General features: G+C 34.8%; 1 protein-coding gene across 5 annotated transcripts in view; it reads right to left on the minus strand.

Moving 5' to 3' along the window:
• Window positions 1-661: 661 nt before the first annotated feature.
• The window catches only part of plppr2a (phospholipid phosphatase related 2a), a 52231-nt gene continuing 36927 nt past the window's right edge, over window positions 662-15965 (minus strand). For 3 of the 5 annotated variants that reach the window (XM_051105742.1, XM_051105743.1, XM_051105744.1), the window contains 5 exons: window positions 13934-14054; window positions 11777-12027; window positions 9360-9536; window positions 8066-8193; window positions 662-4820 (listed from right to left, as the gene is read on the minus strand). In XM_051105742.1, the coding sequence (XP_050961699.1) occupies window positions 4712-4820; window positions 8066-8193; window positions 9360-9536; window positions 11777-12027; window positions 13934-14054 (786 nt within the window). In that variant the 3' untranslated portion in view covers window positions 662-4711. Of the gene's footprint in view, window positions 4821-7602; window positions 8194-9359; window positions 9537-11776; window positions 12028-13933; window positions 14055-15965 lie in introns of all 5 variants that reach the window. The other 2 variants (XM_051105745.1, XR_007827427.1) reach the window with 2 other exon arrangements.

The following is a 15965-nucleotide window of genomic DNA, read 5'->3' on the forward strand; positions in this document are numbered from 1 at the left end:
AAAGCACGACGGCAGCAAAATTTAGTTTGCTGATATGCGTTGTGCAATATTGACCATGCGGAAGCTACTCAGGGAAAACACTGTTTGGGGTTTCTTTGGGTCATTTGTTGGTTTGAAATTGTTTTCAGAAAGAAAAGGCTTTTTTTCTGCATTGTGCATATCTGTGCATACTGTTATTTCATTGCATAGACAAGATGGGAGTGAATCATTCTGTTATTTAACTCAACCGGCCTTAACTACAGTATTTGGACATCATAATTACTAACTAAAGAACATTTGCAGTTGCATAACTTCATTTATACAGTAGGTGACAATCAAACGTGTAATTAGCTGGGGAGCTTTTATCATACGGACAAAGGAATATATGTAACCAAAAGATATACAAAAAAGGACTGGGCAAAACAGAATTTTAGTCATTAAAAAAACCCACATTGACAGTCAACTCTTCTGAACATGGATATAAAATATCTGTGGTCTTAATGCATATAGAAATACAACATGAAATTGGATTTCAGTCAGTCACGTCACTTATGTAACAGCACGCAATTATGAGTCCAATCATTTTAAAAGGCTCTATTTGGTCACATATTATATCTAAAATGAAACAGGCCTCTAGCAGTCAACAAAACCTTTAATAACAGTGTGACAGAAAGAGTCAGAGGCATGTCACGCTTTTACTTTATTCAATTACCCAAAACACAGATCAATGACTCATTGGGTGTATATAAATAAAAATCACCAATGTAACAAATTAATCCGGTGCACAGGAATGGTGTGCAAAACGTCATTTTTTCTTCTTTTAATACAAAAAGACTTGTTTGCAAAACTGTACAAATATCTTTTCATTTGGGTGTATGAAAGAAGAAATAAGAGAGCTGAGAACTACAGATAAAAGATTTTTAAAGGTAAAGCATGTAATTTTTTATTTACCAACAGAACTTGCTCGACCAATAGCATGAGCTTGGGGGCGGGGCTTTCTGTTTGTCCAACCAATAGCAGAGGTTTGGGAAACCTGTTTGAAATCAGTCATTCCTGTTGTAATTCCACTCCCTAGTGGTAAAAAATTGCATACTTCACCTTTAATGGAGTGTTTTAAGGGTGTGAAGGTGTTTCTTAGCATGTGTAGATGGTGCTCTTACAACAGAGACAGTAACTGTACGTAGCACAGAATGTGGCAGAGGCTGGACCTGGTGCCGGGATGTAAAGGCTGAGGGGCATCAGACAGATTAGATGTCACAGTTAATGTTACAAACATTAATTTTCATCCATTTGGAGTGCAACAAGGTGGAGTGTTTACACTCGTTCTGATTAAAGTACACGTGGTAAAGTTTACACAGCTTACTTACAGTACCAAACAATTAGTCTAGATAAACACTATGTTAGAAAAGAAATATCATTTAAATCAAACATTCTAAAAAATCAGAAAAATAACCAATTTAACAGAGCTCAAGAAAATTATGAAGTGCACAACACTTGGCTTGTGTATGGTACAGCACATATCGACCTTCTCATGAACATCCTGTGTAGAAAATCTATTATAGTTGATCAAACATGTGCTTGTGAATCTGTGAGCATTACTTTAGCTGCCTGAGACACTTAATCATTTGCTCAAAATTTCCCCTGTTTAATTTCTTAAAGGAGTAGTCTATCCGAAAAAAGAAAATTTGCTGAAAGTTTACTCACCCTCAGGCCATCCAAGATGTAGATGAGTTTGTTTCTTCATTGGAAGAGATTTGGAGAAATTTAGCTTCACTTGCTCACCAATAGATCCTCTACAGTGAATGGGTGCCGTCAGAATGAGAGTCCAAACAGCTGATAAAACATTTACAAGTAATCCACACCACTCAATTCCATCAGTTAACGTCTTGTGAAAGGAGAAGTTGCATGTTTGTAAGAAACAAATCTATCAAGACATTTTTAATTTAAACTATAGCTTCTGGCCAAAATATCAGTCTATATAATTCATAATAATATATAATTCACTTCCTCCATTAAGAGAGTCCGTCCTCTGTTGTACCCTCACATCAAAATCCACTGACATATTTGTTTTCGAACTGTTTTCATTTGCAAATGGTTCTTGATCTGTGCATATTTCTTTCCTGATACAGGAGGGTGACTTGCACTTAAAGCGATATTATGTATAGAGGACTCGTATTTCTGCAGAAAGGAACAGCTTAAAGTTAAAACACCTTAAAAATTAACTGGTTTCTTACAAACATGCAGATTTTTGATTCAGAAGATGTTAACTGATGGACTGGAGTGGTGTGGATTACTTGTGGATTATTGTGATGTTTTTATCAGCTGTTTGGCCTCTAATTCTGACGGCACCCATTCACTGCAAAGGATCAATTGGTGAGCAAGTGATTTAATGCTACATTTCTCCAAATCTGTTCAGATGAAGAAACAAACTCATCTACATCTTACATAATATATTTTCAGAAAATTTTAATTTTTGGGTGAACTGTTCCTTTAATACACTTTCCTGGTCTTATTATGAATGACTCATCAGTGCATGTTCTTCCAACAGAAAATGATGTTTGTCTTAAATGTTCATACAAATAGAAAATCTTGCTCACCTACCGAAACAACTTTTTCATATTTCATCACCTAGGCAGTGCATGGTATTGGTTAATGTTAATTAGTCATCAAACAGCTCCAATAATGTTAAAAACCTACTGTATTACCAGGCATCCTGTGCTGTTTGCAGGAATGACTTCATTGCAAAGACCTTTCATAACATAATCAACATAAAATGACAGCCAAAGGTTTTTACAAACTTGCTAACCAGGGTTGTGCAAAATTCAGAATTGGTTCTTTTCAATTTACAAATGTGATTTTGAATTAATTCTATCTATCTATCTATCTATCTATCTATCTATCTATCTATCTATCTATCTATCTATCTACTGATTTCTATTTTAAGTTTAAACATGAACTTAATATAAATCTAAACCTGAACATGACTTTTAACATTGTCTACATACCATTTCATATTAAATGATTAAAAAAGGCAAACTGTTAACACAGTAACTGTACATACACTGGGATATTTACAAAATGTATTCACAAAAGTGCCAATAAAATAAAATAAAATTAAGAGTAAAAAAAAAAAGAGTTATAAAAGTTGAATCTTTTAATCAAACAAGACTTTACACCAACATTTACACCAACATTCAAAGTTTGTTTTGATAAATGGAATTAATAAATTAAATGAATTTTAATTGTATTTCCTTACATTCTGCATCTATTTGCTACCTCAAGTTCAAATTCAATTCATATTTAGGAATCGAACTGTAAATTAAAAGCCATTTTCAATTCAATTCTGAATGCCTCACAACCCTGTTAGTAACACATGATGATATGAATGTGAAAAGGTTACTCAATATACAGGAAAGAAACTAGCTGACCTTCATTTACTGCAGTTTTGAAAACCTTCACAGAAATACCAACAACAATACAGATGCTGTCTTTACTGTTCTGCTGATGTCGTGGGGTGCTTTTCTTGCTTTTCCCTCCTGAGAAGTGAAGAATCCAATCCATCTTTGATAAAAAACTTTAATAACGTCTCATATCCGAAAGCCTTGTGTTGGGTCTGGAGCGACAGCAATGAACAGGCACAGTCAGACTGTGCATTACATCTAGCTGGTGGAGAAATCCTTGCGAGCACGAACCGGACATTAAATATTAAAAAAGAATGCTGTTGTTGATCTTTACGTGTCTGTCAATTCCTTACGATGCATCCAAACATTATCACAAGAGCTGGTATCAAGAATGTCTCCAAGGTTAGAGGTGTTTTTCTTGATGTGCACTTACAGAACATCCAGATAGCTGATGCTGATGAGACTGTCCCAAGTGCATAGTGAATATGACTCAAAAACAAACCAATAGATCATTTACGTATGTCATTTTCCAAAACCATACACTATGAGGACTATAAAGACATAACTTAAAAACTCCATCAGTACTAAGGTCACCATACGTCCTCTTTTTTTCCCTCTTTTTTTCAAATCTGGCTAAAATATCCAGGTTTTGGCTTTGTTTTCCTATTGACTTGCACTGTACAATACATTGTTTTGCGTTCTCTATAGATCCTGACTTCTTGCATCATGATCATCTTCTTGCATCACTACTTTTCAGTCTTTACTTTTAGAACATTTCTGGTGATTTAGAAACCGTCCAGTAAAAAACGTAAATACCACTGGGAAAAAGAGGACATATGGTCACCCTAATAAACAAAATAGAACAAAAAAGACATGCCTTTAACCAAAAGACCAAGAAAACAGTGCATGTATTTACATACGAACTGGCACTGCAGTAAAAATTGCAGTCAGAGTTCTGAATTTCAGCCAAAAGCTGATCAAGACTTCTTCATCGGTTCCCCAGGAAGTAGGTCGGGTTGGTTTCGAGAGGTCTACACAGGTGCGAATCCTCCACTGACAGTCCAAACAAACTCTCTGGCAAGAGTGAGACGCCTACCTGTGATTTCTGGCTTTCGTTCAGGTGTTCGGGATCTCCAATCAGGCTCTCTAAAAGTGCTTCTCGTGGTTTGTTTGAGCGGTTTGTGGAGGCCCTATCGGCAGCATGGAGGAATATGGAGGATGAGGGGTTGGAGGTGAGGAAATCTAGACCTGCGTCGAGTAGGAGCGGTGCAGAGCGGCGGAGCGTCCCGCGGAGTGGGCGGCGCAGTGGCGCGCGTGCTGGGACGGCTGGTCTAGACTTCGCTGGAAATGGAGCGAGACGGTATGAGGACATCGGGGGGTACGGGGAACCGATGAGGCTGATGGTCATGTGATCTCAGTGAATGGAGATCCCCTTGGAGTCTGTAAGGGGGGAGAGAAAGAGTGTGAGGGGAGAAAGAGAGAAAGGATGAGAAACTAAAACTGGAAGGTGGAAACTGTGTTCGGATAGAATAAAATTAGTGATGCACCGAAATTCATTTTTTACCGAAACACTAAAAATAACATTTAATAATCAATGAATCAAATATAATAATCAACATGTATTTAATACAGTTATTTTCCTGCTTTAATTTGTAATTTGTAATAAAACATTTTTTCATGACAGTTTTATTTAAACATGCATTAATGAAGACGTGAATGAACAGGTTAAGTAAAAATATAGCCAGTGTTGGGAATGTTACTTTAAAAAAGTAATTAGTTATAGTTACTAGTTACTTCTCACAAATAGTAACTGAGTTACATCATTATAAAAGTAACTAACTACCAGGGAAAGTAACTATTGTGATATTTTTTAAATAAAATGTTCAAATATGTCAAATAACTTGGATGCCCCCAATATTAAATATGGTAAATGAACATTTACACTAATCTACACTATTTTAATGTTGCTGTGGGACAACGTGAGAGACTTGAAAAACATTCAACAGCAACATTGTTACCCCTCTGGGGTCAAAGACCGCCAGTGTTGCCAAGTCCGCGGGAATTGGCAGAATTGGGCTACTTTAACACTGTTGCCGTGGGTTGTTTCTGATGTCCCCCAATAACGTCGTATTTAGTCCCTGAAATTTACCAGGGGAACCACAACAAAAAAAACGTGTACTTTAACCCCCGGAATGTGATTTTTAACAGGGGACCCCCAACGAAACGTGATTGGACTAGTTAAAACCTGGCAACCCTGAAGACTGTACTGGTGCAGTCTGTCGTGTTTCTTCTTGATGAGCACGAAAAGAACTAAAAATACTCCATTTTAAAACTGCGAAAGGTCTACTTTTATTTGTGTATATTCATAATATCAAGAAACAATGTGCTTTTGTAAAATAAATAAACAGGATGCACTCTCTGCCATCTTGGTCAATGTCACTTCTCTTCACAGACACGTAAATGAAACAAGTCAGGTCGAAAACCAATATTATCTGATAAATTAATCTGTATGATACCAATGCAAGCTCTAGTTTTCACCATCTAAACTCATCTCTAATGTAATCACGCCCACAAGCGGCTCCGCATTTCAAATTTTAAACATCCACATGAGACATGTAGGTAAATGCCCACATCACCTCCGTAAACAAACGTGAACATTCATCAAGTTCATCTCGGCTACTTTTCATTTCTGTATTTCAGAATTTACCTTAGAAGAAGAACGCAATGCGAAAATGATAGTAATGCTGCATTTTATTGTCAGTAACTGCATCCTGGACTCGATTTCCCATAAACCCTGCCTAGGAACTAATCTTACACCGTGTCCCAACTACAAGAAGATATCTTTTCCATGTTAATATGAGTTTTTGTCCTAAATAGCCATGACAGCGACACGCGTTTTCTATTTCCGCGACATTGCGGCTGGAACAACAACATACAAACTATATGACAGTGATAATCTCAGGTAATAATGACAAAATTAAAAAAGAAAAATAAAAAAAATCTAGTTTCCTAGTTTGCCAGTTTTGGCTTTTGATCCTGGACTGTTACCATGTTTTTTGTGATTGTTTGCTGCCTGCTCTGACCATTGCATGTTTGTGGATTACTCTTTTGTCTTTGTCTTGGATAATATTGTTTGCTGGTGTTCGACTGCCTGTATGAATACGCCTTGCGTTTGGATTCTCAATTTCGTTATCACGACTCCCCACATTACACAAATAGTGTCTTCGAGTCATTTAGCTGTAGAAAATTATCCACCGTCCAAATTTTAACTTTACTCAAACAATCAGAGACTGGAGAGACATGTTCTCATCTGGTTTCATTGGAAGGTAAAGCTACATATTGTCTGCATAAAAATGGTATGAGATCTGATGCTTACGAAAGATCTTGGCTAAAGGAAGAGGGAGAACAAAAAAGGGCCTAAGACAGAGCCCTGTGGTATCCCACAAGTACAAGCAGTAGAGACAGAGGTAAAATTATCAATTGCTACAAAAAAAACCTCCCCTTAAAATAAGATGAAAAGCAGCTCAAGGCTGTTATCGTAATACCAACATACTCTTCCAATCGCCTCAATGAAACAGAATAATCAATAGTATCAAAAGCTGAGATTAGATCCAATAGAATCAAAACCCCACATTTTCCAGAGTCAATAGCTAATAACAGATCATTTACCACTTTCAAAAGAGCAGATTCTGTACTATACCAAGCTCTGAACCCAGTCAAAATGCCAGAATTGTTAGGAAAAAAATGTTGCATTTTTTTTTATTCTGTGGGAAGAGAGAAAAAGTCGCCATGATTATTATTTTTTTTAATTCTGTGGTGGAAAAAAAGTCAGAATCATCAGAGAAAAAGTCACAGTTACTATTTGTTTTTAATTCTGAGGTGGAAAAGAGTCAGAATTGTGAGAGAAAAAAAAAAGTTGCTATTACCTTTTTTATTTTTTTATTATGTGATGTAAATAGGCTGCCATAAAGTTGTGTGCATGAAATAGATGTTGACAGTCACAATGTGACATCGAAAATTAAACATCACTGTTTCGGTCAATGATTTCGACCCCCCATGACCCCTCCAAGTGGTTACCAAAATTTCGGTGCATCACTAAATAAAATATAAGACTGAGGTAGAAAAGGGATGACTGTATGGTCGAGGTGACAAAGAAAGGAAAAGAAGGCAAAGTAGTTTCAAAAGTGAGGAGGATGAGGGTGGCCTACGAAGGGAAACTCACACCGTGGCAATTTTTCCCAGAATGAACCATCTAATGGCCTTCCGTCTTTGAAGTTCCACATGCTACACAGTCCATTTTCTTTGTCGTAAAGGGAACATCTGCCCTAGAGATGTTAAATTCCCATCAACCCATTGAGGGATCGATGAGATAATGGCCCTAAACATTCTGCTGCTTCTCAGTTACTCTATTATAAAAGTAATGTAAACGTCTCTTCGGGATAAGCAAGGAGCAGATCAATCCTCCAGAGCGTCAGTGGGTTTTGCAGGGTGCTGTGGTTGGTGTTTGGGGTTGTGCAGGTTGGACATGCTAGTAAAGGGAGAAGGAGGGCTGGGTGGGTCGTGGGAGTCACATTAGGGTCCACTGGGTGAAACACAGAAGGACAGGGTGGGGCGTAATCCATCCCCCTTATGTGTGCAGCCCTGCCACTAACCCACTCCCACCCCTTACCTGAGTGCCACTTAACTTTTCAAGTGGACTCTCTACGCAGGGCAGCGCCACCATGGGCATGCCCAGCACAGACTCAGGACGCTGGGGTCGCACCGGTGGGGGTGGGGGCTTTGCCTGCTGGAAGTTGTTGATCACGCACGTCACCTAGAGAGAGAAGAGAGAGAGGGAATAAAGAGAAGAAGCAGTGGTACGAGAAAGAAGTGTCTTATGTTCATCAAGGCTGCATTTATTTGATCAAAAAACACAGTAAAAACACTAATACTGTGAAATATTATTACAATTTAAAATTACTTTCTATTTGAATGTATCTTAAAATGTAATTTATTTCTGTGATGCAGTGCTGAATTTTCAGCATCATTATTTCAGTCTTCAGTGTCACATGATTATTCAGAAATTATGATTTTCTGCTCAAGAAATGCTTATTACTTTAAAACTGTGATTTGTTTTAGGATTCTTTGATGAGTAGAAAGTTCAAAACAGCATTTATTTGAAACCAAAATCATTTGTAACATTATAAATGTCTTAACTGTCACTTTTGATCAATTTAATGCATCCTTACTGAATAAAAGTATTCATTTATTTCCAAAAAAAAAAAAAAAAAGGAAGGAAAAAAACAATCCTTACTGGACCTAACTTTTTTTCAATGGTAGTGTATATACAATTATTTATACAGTTGAGGTCGAAAGTTTTCACCCTCCAGCTCTTAATGCATCGTGTTTCCTTCTGGAGCATCAGTGAGCGTTTAAACCTTCTGTAATATTTGCATATGAGTCCCTCAGTTGTCCTCAGTGTGAAAAGATGGATCTCAAAATCATACAGTCACTGTTGGAAAGGGTTCAAATACACAAAAATGCTGAAAAACCAAAGAATTTGTGGGACCTGAAGGAATTTTCTGAAGAACATCAGGCAGTTTATCTGTTCAGGACAAACAAGGGACTCATGAACAACTATTACTAAACAAAAAACAAAACACACACAAAAAAAACTGCTGTGGATCATTCAAATAACTACACAGTATTAAGAATCAAGTGTATGTAAACTTTTAAACTGGGTCATTTTTATAACTTAAACTATTATTTTCTCTTGTCGACTATATGTAAATGTCTAATGTGGGTCAGTACTCAATAAAAAACAACATGCATTTTGAATGATCCCTCTTATTTTGGTAAAATAATTACCATTTTGCAGATTCTGCAAGATGTATGCAAACTTTCGACCTCAACTGTATATGCATATTACATATTATCTGTATTTGCATGCAGTTATCTTGTCATTTCAGTCTTGCTTTATCACACTCCACATGCTCTCACCAGAAAGACAGCAATGGCTCCGCCAGTGAAGTATCCAGCGAGGACGTCGGCCCAGTGGTTGCGGTATTCAGCCACTCTTACCACACCCACCAGCATGGCCAGACACAGCAGAGTTAGACTGAGTGTGGGTTTGGTCAGACGCGTCCCTTTAGTCCTAAACACCAATGTCACGTACATCTGTAAGCACAGACAGACAGTGGTAAAAAATAATAATATATGGCTTTAAAACTGTTTTAAAAAGGGATACTTTACCCAAAAATGAAAATTATGACATTAATTACTCACCCTCATGTCGTTACAAACATGTAAGACCTTCGTTCACCTTCAGAACACAAATTAAGATATTTTTGATGAAATCCGAGATCTTTCTGACCCAGCATAGACAGCAGCGCAACTACCACGTTCAAGGCCCAAAAAGGTAGTATGGATATTATTAAAAAAGTCCATGTGACATCAGTGGTTCAACCATAATTTTATGAAGCTACGAGAACACCTTTTGTGTGCAACCCCCCCAAAAAATAACGACTTTATTCAACAATTCTTCTCTGCCACATCACCGTCTTCCGCCATTATCGTGAGTACATATGCATGTGCTTTCCTCTGCACGTAAATAAGCCGCAGCGAATCAGGGTTCTACGTCAGCAGCAACACATGCATATGTTGTGGTACTCTCTTTATTTTTGTTTTCATTGCGCACAAAAAGCATTCTCGTAGCTTTGTACAATTACATTTGAACCACTGATGTCACGTGGACTATTTTAACAATGTCCTTACTACCTTTTAGGGCCTTGAACGTGTCAGTGGCATTGCTGTCTATGCAGGGTCAGAAACTCTCAAGATTTCATCAAAAATATTGTAATTTGTGTTTAATTTGTGAACGAAGGTCTTATGGGTTTGGAATGACATGAGTAATTATTACTACCTCTTGAAGTACTTTTTTAGTTTAAGTAGTAGTATTTTAAATTTTATAAATATTACATATTTTAAGTGTTTAGTATTATTTTTTCCTTATTAGTTCAAGATTTCATATGAAAGTTTTAATGTTTTTTAAAGAATTGTATGCTCTTTTGCTTACTCAAGAATACATTTATTTGATAAAAAACCCAGTAAAAACAGTAATATTGTGAAATATTATTACAATTCAAAATAACGGTTTTCAATTTAAATAGATTTTGAAATGTAAATTACTCCTGTGATGCAAAGCTGAATTTTCAGCATCATTATGATCCTTCAGAAATCATTCTAATATGCTGATTTGCAGTTCAAGAACCATTTCTTATTGTCATCAGTGTTGAAAACGTTGTACTGCTTCATATTTTTGTGGAAACCATGATGCATATTTTATATTTACTGACCCCAAACTTTTGATAAACTATTATGAAATTATTGGTCTGATGAAAAGACAAAAAACATACAAAAATGTGACCCTGGACCACAAAACCAGTCATGAAATTGAGATTTATACATCATCTGAAAGCTAAATACATAAGCTTTCCATTGCTGTGTATTGTTTGTTAGGACAGGACAATATTTGAAAATCTGGAATCTGTGGGTGCAAAAAATCTAAATATTGAGAAAATCGCCTTTAAAGTTGTCCAAATGAAGCTTCTTAGCAATGCATATGACTAATCAAAAATTAAGTTATGATATGTTTACAGTAGGGAATTTACAAAATATCTTCATGGAACAGGATCTTAATATCCTAATGATTTTTGGCATAAAAGAAAAATCAATAATTTTGACCCATACAGTGTATTTTTGGCTACTGCTACAAATGGAAAAGGCACCTGTTTGACAATCTTAAAGCCAATTCACACGGCACCAACAGACACCGACAAATGGCACCAGACACGTTTGTCAGGTTTTGTCTGATCAGTGTGTTATGCCTGTTGATGTCTGTTGGCATTGGTTGGTGCTTCAACACGTTGTGTTGGCGTTTGTCGGTCTTGGAACGTCTGAGAAGTGATGTACTGTACTCGGTCTGCTGTCTGCAATTGGTCCGTGTGTGTCGGCGTGGTGAGAATTGGCCTTTAATCCTTGTTTAACCAGATTCACCAGAAAAAAAACATGCTGAACCAGTTTTTTTCTCTGACTCTTTCTGACTAAAACACTGAAATTCATAGTAGTGTGACCTGCTCTTTCTTATAACTGCAAAGTAGAATATTATTATTATTTTTTTTAAAAATCTATAAGCTTTGAGTTCCAGTTTTAGCACAGCCCTGGGAAACATCAGTCCTTTTGATCACAAACGCTAGCTAACAATTACATTTTGTGCCCTAGAGTTTGTGAGATTGCTTATGACTCCAGAGATGTACTGTACAGTATAGCTGCACTTGTTTGTTTGTCAGTACACCCACAAGAAAGTTATTTCAGATTCAGTCACGTCATTAAAATATTTGTAGGCTCATTATTCTCACCACTGTATAGACTGCAGAATAAACACTGAGGGCCGCATCTTTAGAGGGGAAGGATTTCCGTGCCGACGCTACTATGAGAGGGTTTCCCGTGCAGGCTTTGCGCTCTGTAATGTACTGTAGGTTGGAATGACAGCCCAGTGCTGTGTAGTTTGGTCTGCACGCTGACAGGAAGTGAGGCGTCTGGTTTCCTGTCACTACCTGCCCGGCATTGGCAAAGATGGTGGTGGTGAACACGCCAAAGGTGTAGACACCTGAGGGGCAGGACAGAGATCAAAGGTATCAGAAACAAATGTAAAATGTAAAAATTGGGGCTGCTAATATATTGTGTATAATATATATCTGTACTGAATATAAAATAAATGATACTTATAATATTAGCCATCATATTTATTATTGGTGATAATAAAATAAAATAAAATAACTTTATAATATTGGCCATCATATCTGATACTGAATATAAAATGTAAATAAATAAATGAATAAATAACTTAAAATATTGCTCATAAAAGACAAGAAAATTACTTTATAATATTGGCCATTATACAGTATTTGTTATTGGTCATAAAACACTGTATTTGTACTTGGGTTGTCAAAGAGTGACAGCAGTGTCCCACCATGTGAAGACATACTTCATCTAAAATTATTTTAAATTGGCCACCAAATTCATTACTGGTAAAAATAAAATAAAATAAAATAAAATAAAATAAAATAAAATAAAATAAAATAAAATAAAATAAAAACAACTTGATAATATGTGCCTTTATATTCACTATTGACGATAAAATCAAATATAAATAACTTTATAATATTGGCCATCATATTTGTTATTAGTCATAAAATTAAATAATAAAGTAAAATAAAAATAACTACAGCACTGGTCATTATATTCATTACTGGTCATCGTCATGGTCATAAAATAAAATAACTTTAGAATATGTGCTTTTATATGCATTATTGGCAATAAAATAAAATATAAATAACTTTATAATACTGGCCATCATATTCATTATTGGTCATAAAATTATTAAACAACAAAATAAAAAAAAAACTTTACAGTACTGTTTTTTTTTATTTCTTATTGGTCATAAAATAAAAGATAATAATAAAACAAAACAAAACAAAATAAAAAATAAAATAAAATAAAATAAAAATAAAATAAAATAAAATAAAATAAAATAAAATAAAATAAAATAAAATAACTTTATAATATGTGCCTTTATATTCATTATTGGCAATAAAATAAAATATAAATAACTTTATAATACTGGCCATCATATTCATTATTGGTCATAAAATTATTAAACAATAAAATAAAAAATAAAAAACTTTACAGTACTGTTTTTTTCTTTATTTCTTATTGGTCATAAAATAAAATAAAATAAAATAATAAAAAACAAAAAAACAAAACAAAACAAAAATAAAATAAAATAATAACTTTATAATGTGCCTTTATATTCACTACTGCCAATTTGTTACTGATTATAAATGAATGAATGAATGAATAAATAAATAAATAAATAAATAATATAGGTTATCATATTTGTTATTGCTCATAAAATAAAATAAAAATAACTTTACAATATTGGCCATCATACAGTATTTGTTATTGATCAAAAAATATTTGGGTTGGTAAATAGCGACAACAGTGTCACACCATGTGATGATATACTTCATCTGAAATTATATTAAATCATTTTATTTGTTTCTTGTCTGTTTATTTATATATGCAGTTTTTATGAACTTGCATTAATTCAGAAACAACCTAAAATATCTGTACTTTACATTTCATCTGTCACACTGCAGAACTATTTAAGTGAACTGCAAAAATGTTACATTTATTAAAAATAGTAAAAGAAAACTTTAGTAAAAAATTTTGCAGCATTTAAATCACATATCCACTTACATTCCCTAATTAATGTGTAGGGGGGGACCTACACATTATTCACAAACTGCATATGATTACCTTAATATCACAATTTGTGGCATTTAAAATGATTTTTTATATTTCTGATGCATTTATGCTATAATCAGGATCATAATATTTTCATTAAATGCTGTTATCTGAGCTTTAGAGCCACTAGTGCTTTTCCTAAAAGGTTCATTATTAGTTTCTTATGACATCATTCATATCATCATCTTCAGTGCATGCTAAAGTACCCAGGAAGCGTATGATGCGTCTCAGCAGAGGGTTGAAGTAACAGCAGTCGGCTGTGACTATGGTCTTCTCCTGCGTGCCCTCCGACCTCATGAAAAACGCCATCACCTCACCAGCCAGGATCTGAGGAGGAGAAAAACACGACTGAAACAAACCGTAGCTTCCAAAGCATCCACCACCCCATTTGTTTTGGCATTATTTAGGCTCCATTTGGTTGAAATCCGAATGCGGGAAACAGGCGCCTACACTTGCTAAGCAGGCGTTTCCAGAATCATGAGTCGCTAATAGTCCCTCATTTTCAGCGTCCTCAAATGCCAGCACCAGAACCTCATTATTTCTGATCTCCCTGGTTACGGTTAAGATGAGTAACAGCTCATCAACGTGACTAACTCTGCTTTGCAATGTAAGAGGTGTGATCACATCAATTCTCTACGCGTTTAAATACTAATACTGTAAGTGAATATGTCTTCTTTGCATTGAAAATAGTAATGTAGTAGGCTAGTATTTTGCCTGTTGTATATGGTAGAAGCTAAAAAAGATGGATAACAGTGTGCAAGGTAAAATAAATTACCTGAATTAAATTAAATACAGGTTCATTTGCAATAAACATGGTTTGTGTCAACCAAAATGCATTTTGTGGCTTACAGCATGAAACCATAAACAAATTCAAATATTCAATTGTTTGTAAATCAAAAATAAACCAAAGAGAAGAGAGGGAAATATTTTTTTAAAAGACAAATATAAAATAAAAACTAAAAATTAATAATAAAATACACAAATAATCAAGAATGTAAAACAAAACAGTGAGCAATCCCTGAAGTCATGTTAGAAAAAATATTTTTAAAAAGCATGGGATGTGATGTATGAGAAAAAAATTAAGATTATTCAAATAAATTATGAATAATGTAAAATAAAAAAGTGAGTAACCCTTGAAGTCATGTCAGAAAAAAAAAAACACATGGGATGTGATGCATAAGATAAAATAAAATATGAAGCTTCAAATAAATTATGAATAATGTAAAATAATTTTAGAAAGTGAGTAACCCTTGAAGTCATGTAAAAAAAATGCATGGGATGTGATGCATTAGAAATATAAAAATAATAAAATAAAATAAACTAAGTAATAAAATAAAATAAGTAATAAAATATGACAATTAATCAAATAAATTATGAATGATGTAAAATAATAATAAAAATGTAAATAACCCTTGAAGTCATGTTAGAAAAAAATGCATGGGATGTGATGCATGATAAAATAAAATAAAATAAAATAAAAAATGCATGGGACAAGATGCATGAAAATTAAAATATAATGCACTGAAATAATAAAGTCGATGTTGTATAACTACTCATTTTATGTTGTTGAGACATGAAAAAATTGAAACAACACTGAAAGTAGTGTTATAAAATTGCATGGGATGTACAACATATCGGAGACCATATCTGTACTGAAAATAAAATAAAGTAAAATAATATAAAAATACACTCAAATTATAAAGACACTGTATAACTAAAAAGCAAATAACCGTAAAAGTCATGTAAAAAAAAAATAATGTAACTGAGATTATGGAATTTCAATTTACTGTGAATATTATGGTCAACAATTTTAGTACTTTGTTCAGTCATGATTTGATGATCGATGTAAAAGCAAAACAAATGCAGAACCACTGAACTAAAGACCTGAGCTATACTGCTGTACAAGTGCTTTCCTGGCAGTGCTAGAAGAACATCGTAAACACGACATCAAATTATTACCTTCAACTCAAAGAGACAGAGAGAGACGTCAGAGATGAGACAGTGAGGGACAGGGACACGGTGTTCAACTCACACATTTCCCAGTTTAGCACCTGACCGCTGACACAGACTGATGGAGTGTGACATCAGTCACACACACAGTCCACATGACTCACACACCCAGAGAAAGTTTGGAGGGTTCGACATGATATAGTAAGGGTGACTGCGCTTTCATTTTTGGGTGAATTACTCTTTTAAAAGCTGACTGAATTGGATGTGCAACTAATACTGTCTGTGTGT

Source organism: Labeo rohita, chromosome 3, assembly GCF_022985175.1.
Source record: "Labeo rohita strain BAU-BD-2019 chromosome 3, IGBB_LRoh.1.0, whole genome shotgun sequence".
Lineage (NCBI taxonomy): Eukaryota > Metazoa > Chordata > Actinopteri > Cypriniformes > Cyprinidae > Labeo > Labeo rohita.